This window comes from Copidosoma floridanum, unplaced genomic scaffold (genome assembly GCF_036245765.1).
Source record: "Copidosoma floridanum isolate Cflo_tuat_1 unplaced genomic scaffold, Cflo_Japanese_pri ptg000016l, whole genome shotgun sequence".
Lineage (NCBI taxonomy): Eukaryota > Metazoa > Arthropoda > Insecta > Hymenoptera > Encyrtidae > Copidosoma > Copidosoma floridanum.
The window spans coordinates 10,323,878-10,341,088 of record NW_028321893.1 but is presented as its reverse complement, the minus strand read 5'-3'; the positions used below and the strand labels follow the sequence as shown (position 1 = coordinate 10,341,088).

The window sequence follows — 17,211 nt, the reverse complement described above, 5'->3', positions numbered from 1 at the left end:
CAAATTTCATACTTTCCTCAATGCTATCAACAATGCATTCAACTAATGCAATCAATATTAATTTTTTCCATATATTTTATTATTTAAAAGATATACATGGCAATAGAGGATATATTTAGTTAAATTTTGCAAATATGAACCTATATATACAATTATTAACATCATATATTAGCTTATGCAGCTATATATCGTACATATAATATGCAATCAAAAGGTCGCTTACGTGTACACACCCACACCCACCCACCCACCCACACACACACACACACACACACACACATATATATATTGGTGTGGCTCCGCCCCCCTGCAAGATCCACGCGCCAACTCCCCCTTTTATTGTGTTATAAATGTAATTTTTTTAAAATAAGGTTTGTAATAATTTTTTTAAAGCCTTAAAAAATGATAAAATTAATTGTTAGTATGGAAATAATATGTTTAAGTATATTTTACAGAATTCGGAAGACTATAGCATTTTTCAAAAATACTCGGGAATAAATTTTCTACGCTGGGGAATGATTACTGGTCTGCTTTTAAGGAAATATGAAGAACAAGCTGCTAATTTTAAATAAAAGTGGTAAAGTTTATATAGACAGAAAGAAGTGCTCTCAACTTTTTGTTGGTGAGCTTTATTATTTCTTCTAGTGGCTTCCTTTTTTAAATGAGCTGTCTATCCTGTATGTGTCAATAGATATTTTTAAGCTCTTATAACTATATATATGCCCTTTTCGCGATCTGCGCACCAACCACCGTACTTGCAAATTAGATTTACGAAGTATGGAAAAAAACCCGAGTTATATTAATTGTGACTTAAAATTTATACATGTAATAAATGTATATTGATCATAAGTAATAACATGAATCTTAAACAATCACTTGTTATTTTCCCTGACTTATACCTTTTGGAAATAAAACAATAATTTTAGGTGGAGACTTTCGTCAAATTCTCCTATTAGTAAAGAACGAAAGCAAAATTACTATTGTTCAAGAAACCATAAAATTTTTCAATTTTTGGCCTTTATTTAATAATTTTTATTTCAAAAATAATCAACGTTCAGTTGATAAAAAATTTTCTTCATTGCTACTGGATATAGGAAAAGGCAAAATTAAAACTTTTGTAATTCCTTAGACATGGAAAACAAATGATGTATGTTCTAAAATTTTTAATAATGATGATTTTTTTATAAGTAAAGCTATATTAACATCTTACAATGAATACACTCATGTTTTGAACAAAAAAATTTTAAATAATATGGTAGGAACATTAGTCACGTACTATAGTATTGATGAAGCAACTCACAAAGGAGTAGATAAATCAGACGATAATATTTATATTCATTTCCCTACAGAATATTTAAATAATATCAAAGAAGGTCTTCCTCCACATAAATTAAATTTGAAAATTAACGCTATTGTTATGTTATTACTAAACTTAAACATATCTGAAGGACTTTGCAATGGTACAAGATTACAAATTACAAAATTATTTACATACAACATCAAGCTGAAATAATCATAGGTAAAAAAAAAGAAAATTAAGTCTTTATTTCAAGAATAAGACTACATACAAACAATTCTTCTCCACTACCATTTATATTGCACAGAAAACAATTTCCATTTACCTTAGCTTTTTCTATGACTATCAATAAATTTCAAGGTCAAAGTTTTGATGCCTTACGATTATACCTTAGAAAACCATTATTTTCTCATGGGCAATTATATGTTGCATCGTCTAGGTGTAGAAACTAAAAGAAAATTTTTATGCAAATTGAAACAGAAAACGAATTTGAAATTAAAAATATTGTTTGGAATGAAATTTTAGAGTAACAAAAAAACTATTCTATAGTTCATTACTATTTTCATACTTTCTTGCAAATTTTTTCTATCATCAAAAAAGCAAATTTCAGTACCGTCTAGTACCCAGATTTATGTAATTATAAACAATCCGTTTTTTGTAATATGTTTTCAGATATACCATCATGGATGCAAAATTTTATTAATGTGACAAATGTAACTCAAAATTTTCAAATCAAAAGTGTCTATCATCGCACGAAAAATTCACAAAAAAAAATTTTTTGTATGTGATCTGTGTAGCATTATAATATTAGATCAGAAAAACTATTTGCGTCACACAAAGGAATGCCAAAACATTGAAAAAAATTTTAAGTGTATTAAATGCGAAAAAAGTTTCAAAAGAAATTATCACTTACAGAGATCCCTAAAAAGTCATGAAAAAAACGTTCAAAAAAATATTTGTCAAAATTGTGGAAAAGGTTATGTAAGCGCAGAGCACCTAAAAAGAAATTTTAGAGTATGTGATCAAAATAAACATCGTAAGTAAAATAATTGTAACAAAATTTTTTGTTATGGTCAAATAAAATTAAATGTGAAAATTAGACCACTTGTAACAGTTTATATATGAGGCTTTACGAATATATTCACATTATATATGGGTAAGCTGCGGGGATCGGGAGGGGATCTAGCAAAAAAGTTGGATTATTTAAAAAATGCAAGAAAATGAAAGAATTACTACCTTATTTGGGGAGGGGGGCGGGGGGGGGGAGCAATTCTCGCTCTCACTCTTACGACTATATAATATAGGAAGATACATATAATTACAGAGATTTAATATGAAGCTATATTGAACTGCCTGATCGGTATGGAATTATTGTCGTTATCAATCACTATTAATAAAAAAAGCTGTCTTGTTAGTTTACTGCTGTAAGAAACCGTTTCGCATAGATTAAAAATAAGCGACTTTGCTTAAGTATGGCACATATTTCCGACAAGATTTTAATGATTGACTATAGAAATAAGATAAAATTATACTGTAGGAAATCATTATCCAAAACGATTATTTCTAACACAAAAATGACGTTGCTGTATCTCAAAAGATTGCAGTGTTGGTATGGCATACCAATATTTCAGTTCTTTGGTGTACAATTTATAGTTTTTATATAGTTAGATTGCGTTGGAAATAAAATTTTAATGTAGTTACCTACCTCTTTGTCTATTACCATAGGTCCTCAATATCACGACATACGTATTACTTTACATACATAAACTTTTCTGTAGCTATAAAAAATTATTTAAAATTCTTTACAAATAATCCATAATTAAATGGTCGGACATATAATCGGCTGCATTTAACTGCGCATAGTAGACAAAGCCAGCTCAACATGTCCTCCTGTGATTAGTCAACATCGAATATTCAAATCGTTAACATGTCAAAGAAAGCAAGAAAAAATTGAGAATATTCGATTCCTAAGAAGTCTAGGATCAAAAAATAAGACCCTATGGGAAAACGTACTCGTATAGTATTTTTTTACATCAAATATGAAAGCATTTCCAAACAATCATTCTTCCGTCATACGTGATGCATCTGTTGCACACAATAAAATTAATTATTATTAGCCGTATGCGACATCATATCATAATATAAGTAATAAAATACGCATATCTGTCCAATATCAAGACTTGTGTCTCGCAGCTCGCCACACATTAACGGTGAATTATTTCAGTTAAATGGTAACACAGATGTGACAAATACTATATAAGAGAGCAACGCCATCACCTACTTAAATTTTTTACAGTTACATGGGGTAGATTTTACGACTAATACTTTTATGTATTTTTTGTACTAATTAATTATTTTTATTATTTTTTTGTGGATTTCGTTATTTTGAACTGTTTTAAGGTTAGAAAGAAAAATGATTGTGATAGATTCAATAGACGTTAGTTTTACTTGCAGCATTATGAATTACATGTGATTACATAGATCATACTTAACAGGTTTTTATTTCTTATTATTATGGAAAGATGTTCTATTCTGGTAATAACATGATTTATATCGTATTTTATAATCTTTAAAGTCTATTTATATACTTACGTAATATATTGACCAAATATTGCTTTTAATTAAAATGTTTATGTCTTGTAGAGGTAATCTATTAGTTTATGAGGTATTGACTACTGATTTATAATAAAAGTTATGCTTTAAAATCTACTACGCTTGTACAAGAGAACACTGCCAATTAAAAAATATGCTGCTTAGCTCAAGATTGCATTGGATAATAGCCTGAACAGGCTCCATGTAAAATGGAGTCAGAAAATTTTTGACTCTAGTAAAATTAAAAGCCTCCAAATCTTTCAGATTTCTAATCTTTTGCCTGTTCATTGTTTATTTATAACTTTTTTTAGCATATTTGTTTTTCACACTAGCTACTTATGATTTTGTTCTTTTATAAACCATTTGTATAGAAGTAATTAATTTATTACAATTGTTTCTTGAGATTTTTTTGCTCTTAGTTTAAGCAATTTTTTTTGTCTTTATTTTTGTCTTTTTTTCTTTATTTATCGGCCATCTTATTTCGATTGGTCTTTTACTGATAATTTTTTGTATGACCAGTAACAAAAATAAAGTTTGCAAAGCTGCTTATCAGCTTTCGTAACAACCTTATAACTGTGATAATCTTTCTAAGTTTCTAAATAAATGGGCATTAAGAATCATTCCAAACCATTAAATTTTGTGATTTTATAAGCTGCTGAACTAAGTAAAAAATATTTTGCAACTCATTTTAAAACGAATAAGATTAACACACAGTTTTCAAGTTTTTATGTTGCTAAAGGTAATCGATTATAAGATCTGTACATTGCACATTTTTTTATATTTGAAAAATATTTTCAGTACACTGCATTTAACAATTGTTTTACCTACTATCAAGCATAGAATACTTGGCAGAAAAGTGTAAGTTATAGCTGGATACATACATTTTTAGATGTACAAGAAGGAGAACTTTTAAGATAAAGTGTTTTTTTGCTTTCAATAACATTGTTAGAGAGCAAAATTGTGTAAAACTATGTTTCTCATACAATGTTTTGTTATTCTGGTACCAATGAAATAAAAAAAGAACTCAAGAATGTCCATGCAAACAAAATGATGTTTGGTCTTCTTCTGTGGTTAGTATTGGTATTTATCGCCCGCTGTAAGAGCTCTCTTGCTATCATTAGTATACCTGGCTCCATGATTTGGGGATTGTTCGGGAGATTTTCATTGTTTTCTACATTACGATTTCCGTCATCACCTGCAGCAGGATGGACTCTAAAAAATCTATTATGACACCTAAAAAAAATTTTAATTTGTATGAAAAATTAACACCAATGTATTACATTTTAATAAATAATTATAAACTAATGATTCAATGTTATTTTATTTCAAAACAAAATAAGTTAAATAAGCGATTTATCCTGGTAAAAATTATTATTTTTTAAAAGTAAGATTACTAACAATCACATAATTTAAGTTATAATCAGAAAAAATAAATATCTAATTCAAAAAATTGTTACTCAGGTACTTTTAATGTGACTAATTACACAAGTATTCCACCACTTAGAGATTGGACTTTTTAGCAATAATTGTAAGAGAACAACTTATTTTAAAATTTGTATGAAAACTGAGAACCAAATAAAATTTGGAGAAATAATATATAGCTAATATAACAATGTTTAAGTTCTCTTCAATATATTCGAAACGTTGAGATAATCGAGTTACTTACAATATAAAAGGTAGAGTTTTTATAAACAGACATTATAGACACAAGAACGATAATTGTTCATTTAAATATGCGTACGGAAAACACAGAAAAGATCACTTACCGACAGTAACGGAAAATATTTATGAATAAGTATTCAAATTTTAGGTGTTTAAATTTTCAAAGAAATAATTATTTTAACGGTAGTAAATATAAAAAAACAGGTTTAATCTTGTGTGACACACCAAAAAAGTCAGAACTTGAGTAGGAGTAAAAGTAGAAGTGAAAAATAATTGAAATATAAAACGTGACCGACTTAAATTGACCCTTTCCCGTCCCGTAAAAATTTATCTTATAAACCTATTGAACTTAAGTTAGCCTTCTACATGTAAAATTCGACGAGGATTCCGATAGTGCTGCTCAAATTATGGTACCATTAACTGTTTCAAAGATAAAAATTAAATTTTCTCAAAAAAAATTTTGAGGTTAGATTTGACGTTATATTCTGATTCTATAGTCAATTTTAAGTAGATAGACGCTCTGATCCGCTGTTTTTATCGTTATATCAAATAATACAGTAAAATGAAATTAGTCCATTGTTATAATAATTGCCTACACTGTGGCAATTTCCTCTCAAATCGTATAGAAGTACGCTCGCCAACTTCCCTAACCAGAGCAACATGCTGCACTTTGCAATATTCTTTTCATGTTAGAGAACATGATTATTATGTCAACTCATTTATGGACGGCTACCTGCAAGGGCCCAAGCACACGCAACCTTCCTATAGAGTTCAAATTAAAAAAAAAAAATAAATAAAAGGTAATCCGTTATTGGTTCAATATCTGAAGCTTTATTTTACAGCATAGTGTAAGACAAACAAATCTCCTATAAGATATCGCTCCAATTACATATGTAAAATAATAATAAAACTAAAGATTTCCCGTCGTCTACAAAATTAATTATTATTATAACTGATTCATAAAAAACAATGATTAAATGATTTTATGCTTAACGATACAATGTTATAAACGTTACTGTGTACGTTCTTGCAGGCACAGAAAATTCAAAAGCTACTACCACACCTTCATCCTAGCTCAGTTTTCCAACCAAGTTTATTATAAGCCTTTTTAAATAAGAGCACTCAATGAAACATGTACAAAAGTGGCTCAGCCAATTGACCGATCCATTCCTGTTTCTTCAATTACAAGAAGCATCAATTTATTCATATTTCGTGATTAAAAGATACAGTATTTTTGTATAAGCAATTATATTTCTGTCAACATAATGGATGTAAACAAAAATTTTAGAGTTTTTTTTTGTTAAGTCTAATTGTTGATCACAATAAAAAAAATCGTACAACAAAATCAACAGATTTTCAGTGCACTTTGAGTCTGCTTTGGTACAGTACGCAGCTTAAATGCATTATTTAAAAGTGTCATCGTTACTTCTTATCACCTTGATGATTTTTCTAAAAAAAACTTGATTCTCAAAGCAGCTCCATTCTTGAATGAAAAGTATGCGACTATAAAAATGAGTATTTTTATACTTTAAAAGTCCTCAGTTAGCACTACTTTGTAGGGACAATATGAATAACAAATTTTGAGGTCTTATACGTCAGAAATTCGAGGTTCCTGCAACAGTTTCATGTGTCGATTAATCGAAATTGACCAGAAAAATCGCAATCGTAACTAAACAGGTAATTTGTTACCGTTCGGCCTGATATGATGCGATGAAAAGCTTTTTCGCATTGTTTATAGTGTCTTTGTTACCTGCTGTTGATTTAATAATTTTAAAAAGAGGAATTTGTTTTTTGAAGCATTATCATTCTTATATAATACGTATTCAATTTTTAAAGGCCTTTCATTTCACTTAACAAGTCATCGGTTAACAATTCTATGCTGGGACAATATGAATATTTATTATTAAGGTCTTTAACGTCAGAAGTTTAAAAATTTCGCAAGAGTTTAATGAGTCAAATCAATAAAATTACTCAATAAACTTTTATAGTTTAAATTCATAAGGTATTCAAGAAAATTTCGTTCATATTTGCTGCATTTAAATGCTTTTCCGCATTGTTTTGCAGTATCATTGGTACTTACATATTACTTAATGATTTTCGAAAATGATTTTGTTTTCTAAAGGAGCTTCATTCTTGTACAATAGGTACACAAATTCTGAAAAGCCTTTCTTTATGCATTAAAAGACGTCTGTTAGCAGTACTTTGCTGGGAAACAATAAATGCTTTTTTTAAAGGTCTTATTCGTCAGAAATTTAAATATTCTCCAAAAGTTAAATAGGTCAATCTTTTAAATTAAATGAGAAATAGGTGGTGGTTATTAATTCTAAGGCATTTAGTTAAATTAAGGCCCAATTTGTTACAATAAAACGCTTTCCTACATTGTTTACAGTGTCTTTGTCATTGTTGTAGCAAAATACTACTTAAAGAAGCATTTTAAAGAATGAAGAATATCAATGACACTGCAAAATAATGCCAAAAAGCATTGTAATGCATCAAATTAGGCTAAAGTTTACAAAATACATTGTTATTTGAAATTATAAAATTTTTTTCGTTTACTTGACAGCTTGACCTATTTATCTCCTGCAGAGTATATTAATTCTGACGTATAAGACCTCGAAATTGAATATTTATGTTGTCTCAACAAAGTACTGCTAACAGACGACTTTAAAGTATATTTAAAGACTTTTTCAAAATGTACACATGTAACGTTCGAATGAAGCTGCTTTAAAAAAAACAATTAGCTTTTAATAATCAACAAAGTTTGAGTAAGTAATAACGACAACGCAAACAATGCGAAAAAGCGTTGTAATGCAATAAATCTGGCTTTAATTTTACTAAATACTTTGTTATTTGAAATCATAAAATTTTTCTCGTCAATTTTTATCTCTTGACCTATGAAACTCTTGACGCATAAGACATCAAAATTGAATATTAATATTATTTCATTAAAGTACTACTAACAGATGACTTCAAACGTACATAAGAGGGCTCTTTGAAAATATGTACATTTTACATGTAAGAATAAAGCTGCTTTAGAAAAAACAATCTTTTTTAATAATTAACAAAGTTTAAGTAAGTAACGACAACACTGAAAAAAATGTTAAAAAGCATTTTATTGCAACAAATTAGGCCTTTATTTAACTAAATGCCTTATAATTTATGACCATAAAATATTTCTCATTGAATTTAAAAGATTGACGTACTCAACTCTTTTTTTCAATACTCTAAAATTCGCCAGTTGACAGTTCTTTGCCAGCACAATATAAACGTTAATTTTTGAAGTATTATTCGGCAAAAAATTTATCTTCTGCAAGAGTTTAATAGGTCAAGACATTAAAATTAACAAGAAAAATCTGATGATTCCAAATAAAAAAACATTGAGTGGATTTTAGGCCAAATGTGTTGCGTTAAAATACTTGTCCGCTTTGTTTGCAGTATTGTCAGTACTTTCTCATACTGTGTTGATTATTAAAAGAAATTATTGCTTCTAGAGCAGCTTTATCCTTAAATAACATGTATACATTCTTAAAAAGCCTTTTAATGTACTTTAAAAAACGTCTGTTAGCAGTACTTTGCTGGGACAACATAAATTCTAAAATTCAAGGTCTTATACGTCATAAATTAAAATATTCTGCAGAATTTTAATAGGTCAAACTGTCAAACTAAGCGGAAAAAATTTTATAATTTCAAAAAATAAAGTATTTAGTAAAATTTAGGCCTAATTTAATGCTTAAAAATGCTTTTTGCATTGTTTTGCAGTGTCATTGATACTCGTTGATACCATGACCATTTTTAAAATCAAATTTTGTTGTTCAAAGTTGCTCTGTTCTGACATGATAAGTAAACAATTTCAAAAAGCTTTACTTTATTTTTCAAAATGCTTCTGTCAGCTGTACTTTGCTAAGACAATATTGATATCCAATTTCAAAGTCTTATACGTCAGAAGTTTAAAAAATCTGCAAGAGTTTTATAGGTCAAAACATCAAAATTAACAAGAGAAATCTTATGATTCCAAATAATAAGGTACTTGGGAAATTTTAGGCCTGATTTGCTGCATTGAAATGCTTTTCGCATTGTTTGCAGTGTCAGCGTTATTAACTCATACTTTGTTAATTATTGTAAGAATTGTTTTTTTAAGCAGCTTTGTTTACCTTTATTCTTGCATAACATATATACTTTTCTGAAAAGCCTTTTAAAATACTTTTGTTTAATGAACTGCTTAGCTCAGTCGAAACTTATTGAAGAAAGTCTCGAGTAGAGAGCGTCAGCAGGATTATGTTTGATTAGTATTGTGGTATAAATGGTTATCCAAAGGAAAGCAATGACGAAATAAGAAGTCGGATGCGTATCTTAAATCAACAAACAAATATAATTTTAACAAAAGAATTCAACTACATCCAACCAAAAAAAAAAACAATTTACATTGCTTTAATTTTGTTAAGTTGCGCGGAAAAAACAACATCAATGTTTAAATACAACTAGAAAATGCTGATTTTCGATTTAAAGAGAAAGGAACTGTCTTGAATGTAAAACTAAGCTCACCAAGCCGAGGACGAAAAGAATTGCATCCCAAGCAGCAAAAGTAGAAAGGCAGCACATAATTATTGAATAGCATGATGTGCTTCAAAAACTGTCCCGACTCAGCAGCAGATAACAGGCTCTCCCGCAGGTGTTACTCGCACATCGGTCTGTAGGCGAAGAGAGCAAGCGCGGGGCCTCGTTGCGTTGAGAAGCCCGAGCGCTCGAGGAGTCAGGGCGGGGATACCCTCGTGAGAGCATGTGTGTTTGGACAGTGGGACTTAAAAATAGAAACTGTAGTAAGCAAACCACTACATTTGTAACACCCACGAGAGCTCCCCACCGCCGCTCCACGGGCGGAGGAATGTAATAGCGCCACTGCTTGGGCTTACCCTCGGCTTGGTGTTACAATCCTATTCTCCCGTGACCAACTTTAAACGTCGTCTGTTGGCAGTACTTGGCTGAAACGATATTACTATATAACTTTGAGGTTCTATACGTCAGAACTTTAAAAATTAGGCAAGAGTTTCATAGGTCAAGAGATAAAAATTGACGAGAAAAATTTTATGATTTCAAATAACAAAGTATTTAGTAAAATTAAAGCCAGATTTATTGCATTACAACGCTTTTTCGCATTGTTTGCGTTGTCGTTATTACTTACTCGAACTTTGTTGATTATTAAAAGCTAATTGTTTTTTTTAAAGCAGCTTCATTCGAACGTTACATGTGTACATTTTGAAAAAGTCTTTAAATATACTTTAAAGTCGTCTGTTAGCAGTACTTTGTTGAGACAACATAAATATTCAATTTCGAGGTCTTATACGTCAGAATTAATATACTCTGCAGGAGATAAATAGGTCAAGCTGTCAAGTAAACGAAAAAAATTTTATAATTTCAAATAACAATGTATTTTATTACGGTGTTTGTTGAACGTGCCGTTCTGCTCCCAATTGTTTTCATGATTTCTAGAGGTTTTTTGCATAAGCACACGATCAGTAAAAGCTAATTTAGGAGTGAGAATAAAAACTCCAAAGTCAGGTGTTAGTTTGAGTAACGTTTCGTTGGTCTTAACGCCAACCTCATCAGGCTCAGTCTATATCGTTAAGACGATCGTTACAGACTAACACCTGACTTTAGAGTTTTTATTCTCACTCCTAAATTAGCTCTTACTGATCATGTGCTTATGCACAAAACCTCAAGAAATCATGGGAACAATGTATTTTGTAAACTTTAGCCTAATTTGATGCATTACAATGCTTTTTGGCATTATTTTGCAGTGTCATTGATATTCTTCATTCTTTAAAATGCTTCTTTAAGTAGTATTTTGCTACAACAATGACAAAGACACTGTAAACAATGCAGGAAAGCGTTTTATTGTAACAAATTGGGCCTTAATTTAACTAAATGCCTTAGAATTAATAACCACCACCTATTTCTCATTTAATTTAAAAGATTGACCTATTTAACTTTTGGAGAATATTTAAATTTCTGACGAATAAGACCTTTAAAAAAAGCATTTATTGTTTCCCAGCAAAATACTGCTAACAGACGTCTTTTAATGCATAAAGAAAGGCTTTTCAGAATTTGTGTACCTATTGTACAAGAATGAAGCTCCTTGAGAAAACAAAATTATTTTCGAAAATCATTAAGTAATATGTAAGTACCAATGATACTGCAAAACAATGCGGAAAAGCATTTAAATGCAGCAAATATGAACGAAATTTTCTTGAATACCTTATGAATTTAAACTATAGAAGTTTATTGAGTTATTTTATTGATTTGACTCATTAAACTCTTGCGAAATTTTTATACTTCTGACGTTAAAGACCTTAATAATAAATATTTATATTGTCCCAGCATAGAATTGTTAACCGATGACTTGTTAAGTGAAATGAAAGGCCTTTAAAAATTGAATACGTATTATATAAGAATGATAATGCTTCAAAAAACAAATTCCTCTTTTTAAAATTATTAAATCAACAGCAGGTAACAAAGACACTATAAACAATGCGAAAAAGCTTTTCATCGCATCATATCAGGCCGAACGGTAACAAATTACCTGTTTAGTTACGATTGCGATTTTTCTGGTCAATTTCGATTAATCGACACATGAAACTGTTGCAGGAACCTCGAATTTCTGACGTATAAGACCTCAAAATTTGTTATTCATATTGTCCCTACAAAGTAGTGCTAACTGAGGACTTTTAAAGTATAAAAATACTCATTTTTATAGTCGCATACTTTTCATTCAAGAATGGAGCTGCTTTGAGAATCAAGTTTTTTTTAGAAAAATCATCAAGGTGATAAGAAGTAACGATGACACTTTTAAATAATGCATTTAAGCTGCGTACTGTACCAAAGCAGACTCAAAGTGCACTGAAAATCTGTTGATTTTGTTGTACGATTTTTTTTATTGTGATCAACAATTAGACTTAACAAAAAAAAAACTCTAAAATTTTTGTTTACATCCATTATGTTGACAGAAATATAATTGCTTATACAAAAATACTGTATCTTTTAATCACGAAATATAAATAAATTGATGCTTCTTGTAATTGAAGAAACAGGAATGGATCGTTTAATAATGGATCGGTCAATTGGCTGAGCCACTTTTGTACATGTTTCATTGAGTGCTCTTATTTAAAAAGGCTTATAATAAACTTGGTTGGAAAACTGAGCTAGGATGAAGGTGTGGTAGTAGCTTTTGAATTTTCTGTGCCTGCAAGAACGTACACAGTAACGTTTATAACATTGTATCGTTAAGCATAAAATCATTTAATCATTTTTTTTTATGAATCAGTTATAATAATAATTAATTTTGTAGACGACGGGAAATCTTCAGTTTTATTATTATTTTACATATGTAATTGGAGCGATATCTTATAGGAGATTTGTTTGTCTGCTGTTACACTATGCTGTAAAATAAAGCTTCAGATATTGAACCAATAACGGATTACCTTTTATTTATTTTTTTTCTTTAATTTGAACTCTATAGGAAGGTTGCGTGTGCTTGGGCCCTTGCAGGTAGCCGTCCATAAATGAGTTGACATAATAATCATGTTCTCTAACATGAAAAGAATATTGCAAAGTGCAGCATGTTGCTCTGGTTAGGGAAGTTGGCGAGCGTACTTCTATACGATTTGAGAGGAAATTGCCACAGTGTAGGCAATTATTATAACAATGGACTAATTTCATTTTACTGTATTATTTGATATAACGATAAAAACAGCGGATCAGAGCGTCTATCTACTTAAAATTGACTATAGAATCGGAATATAACGTCAAATCTAACCTCAAAATTTTTTTTGAGAAAATTTAATTTTTATCTTTGAAAAAGTTAATGGTACCATAATTTGAGCAGCACTATTGGAATCCTCGTCGAATTTTACATGTACAAGGCTAACTTAAGTTTAATAGGTTTATTAGATAAATTTTTACGGGACGGGAAAGGGTCAATTTAAGCTGAGGATAAATTTAAGCAAGATCTTACAAGGTTGACTACAACGACGATCCTAATTCTACACGGAAGTACTTAGTTGAAACTCAAGGTACATTTAAGTTAAACGAGGTACATTAAACATCACAGCAAAGAGCACTGATAGAATATAAAACAAGTTTATTTGTGCATAAGTAGACACTATAACAGAACAGCATGTTAAGTAAGTGAAAGCGATTGATTTAAAAAGGTAGATGATGAGCTTCCGTCTCAAGAAAGTAAATGTCAATAGTATTTATACTTATAGAGGTCTTTAAAAATAAATGGATAATAAAAAGCTATCACTCAAATCTTGTTTAATCTTTTAAAAGGAGAGAAGACCACTACTTTTTCCCTTGCGGGTGGGAGCAGGGCATTGGTATTTAGAAGAAAATCTGGTATACAGCAAAGTAAAAATAATTTTCAGTGTGGAGAAGGGTTATGTTATACAATTAGTAAGATGCAATAATTAAGTTTACTTGTGCACTATAAGAATAAAAAATAATAAAGAATTATATAAATAGAAAAGTTTTTGTACTAGTGTGCATGTAGTTATGCATAAGCAGATGTAAACACATTAAGTAACAGTTTAAAAGTTATATTTTACACAATCTATACATTTTTTTAATTTAAAAGATAGAAAATATGTGAAAAATACGTATCAAGTTATGGATTTTAATCATTACTTAAAATAGTAAGTTTTGATTCTGTTAATAAAGAGTAATTCTTTGTACAGAAAGAAAAAAAATATCTTAAATAACAATCATAACATATAGTTACTGTATTGTACTTGTGAACATCAAATTATTTTGTTATGTCATTAATTATAAATATCCTTTTATTACTAAATGTCGTAATCTGTTACTTATAGATGGTTACAATAAATAATAGTCGCTACTTCTATTTCTAATTTTATTACATTCTTATTGTAGAGGCAGTATATAAATACTTTATTCATTTGACTATTCTATAATTTTGATTTAAGCAAAGGGTACATTTGGAGTTGCGTACGTAAGGGGCACGTGAAAGGCGCTGATTGCAGAAAGATTGAGAGATACACTTTCATGAGAGATACACGACACTATGCATTTTACTCAAATATTGACGACAAGTCTCTACAACAAATATAGTTGATCACGTCTTTTAACATTAATAAATAATAATAATAATAAATGTTTTAAATTTAAATACTATCAGTTCCCTTATTAAATGCACATTAGTCAGATTTATACACAAACTCGATGGAGCACATTACCAATAAATCGTGCTAGTAAAGATATATTAGAGTTTTCAATAAAAAGATACAGTCTGATAAAAACCGACAAAAACAAATTTTAATAAGGAAACTTCGAAACACGTTAGCCGGGGATTGCGACTAACCTGTATTTTACTTTTTTACTTACTACATTTTCACGTTAACTGTATTCGGGAAGGGATCAGATTGTTTATGGTCGTGTGTGACGTAAACTGTATCAACCTATAGTCTAGTATAGGTAATGATATAGAATAGCTTATTCTTTAGCTTTATTGCAATCACTTGCAAACACCTTTCTACTCTAGGTCACAACCGGTGGCAGCTACTCAGCTACTGTTCACAATACCCAAGCCGAGTGAAAACTCTAAGACAACTTTCTTAATTTAATTAAGTATATTTTCTAATTTCATGAACAGCCACTCAAGTTATAATACGGATGCGGCACACCATAAAGGCGATGGCCCAGCGTCGTTGTTTGCTGTAATCTTTATGCTACGTTACACTTGGCGTTTTATCAATGTTTACACTCGCGATAGGGGACTCATGTAGACTCGCAGATATTAGGGCCAGATAATGGGGGACGACTGCATTAATACTCTACAACACACAGCACCAACACTAAGTACAGTCACCTACCAGGATTTCACTGGTGACGATCTCCTTGATCCTTTCGGCGATGCTATCTGCGTCGGCGGCACCGGGGAACCTAGTTAGCCGAGCAAGGACTCGTTGGTATATGTGGCACTGGGATATCGGCGCTATTTCTTCACTGTAGCTCAGCAGATGAGAGATGCTCCAGTGCTAGCCTTGCAGCAAGCTCAAGTGTCTCTCTTAACTCACCGCGTAGCCACTCTGTATGCTATGCGGCCCACCACACACTATCAGCCAGCACAGCACTACGAATTGGCCACCAATACTATGTTTGCTCCCATGACACCGACACACCGATAGGTGCCGTTCACGGATCCACTCTCTCAACATCGCACACACACACACATCTCTAGGATACGGGTATGAAGCACGGAAGGAGAGTCAGACTGAGCTCTATAGTTACTCTTAACGCTGTGGCCTCCGGGCCTCACACCAGGATTTCGTACATTTATTTATTTATTTTTTTATTTATTTATTTCATACTCCGTCCCTTACGGGTTTGGAGGGGTTCCGTAACATTTTGTACATTTAATATATACTTAATCTACGCTATATAATACATTCATTTTTACTTTAACTGTTCTTAATATTCTACTTTGTCTTTTTTATAATAAAATTGGAATAAAACAAATTTAATATCACTACAATTCCAATTCTACAAAACTCAATTCTCAAACTTCAAAATTAAACACATGCCTATCAAAAATTCAAAAATTTACAACTTACATTATCAAAATTATCAAAATTTCCTATATTTAATTCAGTAAACAAATTTTCTAATACTACTTAACTATCAAAAATTTCAAAAATAAACAACTCTTTTCTTTAAATTGTCCATATATTTTTTGTATTCTTCATTCTTCCTTGCATTTCTTTTTCTCTCTTCTTTCTTGTCCTACTAATCCTTCTTCTCTCTTTACTACCATAACTTTCTGCATACTTTCTTTTATCTTTTATATCTTTTCTGACTCCTTCCTTTTTCTGATTACTTTTCTTAGCACTTCTATCTCTTTTGCATCGTGGCTTAGTATTTTTTCCATTTCTTCTTCATTTCTCGTATCTCCGCAAATCTTTAGTATGTGTCTAAGATCTTCTTCCTCCTCCTTGCATAATCTACACTTCTTATCCTCCTCTCCTTTCCAGTATTCTCTACTTCTGCATTCATTTCCGCATCTAAACCTTGCTACTAACTTTCTATCCTTTAATGGCATATCCTTTTTCAAGTATTCTGGTTCATCTTCTGTTCTTATACCTTTATATGTTCTGTTGTACCGTGAATTCTTTATCTTTTCCATTCTCTTCTCTTTTTCTTTTCTTTCCTTGTCCATTAATATTTTTTCTCTTACTTCCTCCCTAAATTCTACTCCTTTCATAAATCTTGTTTCTTTTACTTTCTCTTCCCGTAGTAATTCAGCTCTCTTTTTTGAATCCTTTCCTATTCTCTGTCTTTCCTTGTCCTTGTCCTTTTCTCTTATGCATTCTTTTACTAATTTTATGTCTGACTCCCTAATTTTCTCTTCAAACTTTAACGCTCTCCTTAACGCTTTTATACTCATCCTTTCTAATCTACACTCCACTTCCACTATATAATTTGGTGTATTGCTGTCTAATCCTAATATCCATTTCATATATCTTCTCTGTATACTTTCTAGTCTTTCTTCTTCTTCCCAGCCCCACACTTCCGCACCAAATAGCGCTATACTTTCTACTAGGGCTGTAAATAATTTTCTTTTTCTTTTGTAGCTATTCTTAAATATTCTT

The 17,211-nt window shown here is 30.6% G+C and overlaps 1 protein-coding gene across 1 annotated transcript in view; it reads right to left on the bottom strand.

Moving 5' to 3' along the window:
• Positions 1-4,672: 4,672 nt before the first annotated feature.
• Herp (Homocysteine-induced endoplasmic reticulum protein) overlaps positions 4,673-17,211 on the bottom strand; it is a 194,198-nt gene continuing 181,659 nt past the window's right edge. The window contains exon 4 of the mRNA XM_089592360.1: positions 4,673-5,122. Coding sequence (XP_089448486.1) covers positions 4,882-5,122 — 241 coding nt within the window. The 3' untranslated portion in view covers positions 4,673-4,881. The remainder of the gene's footprint in view (positions 5,123-17,211) is intronic.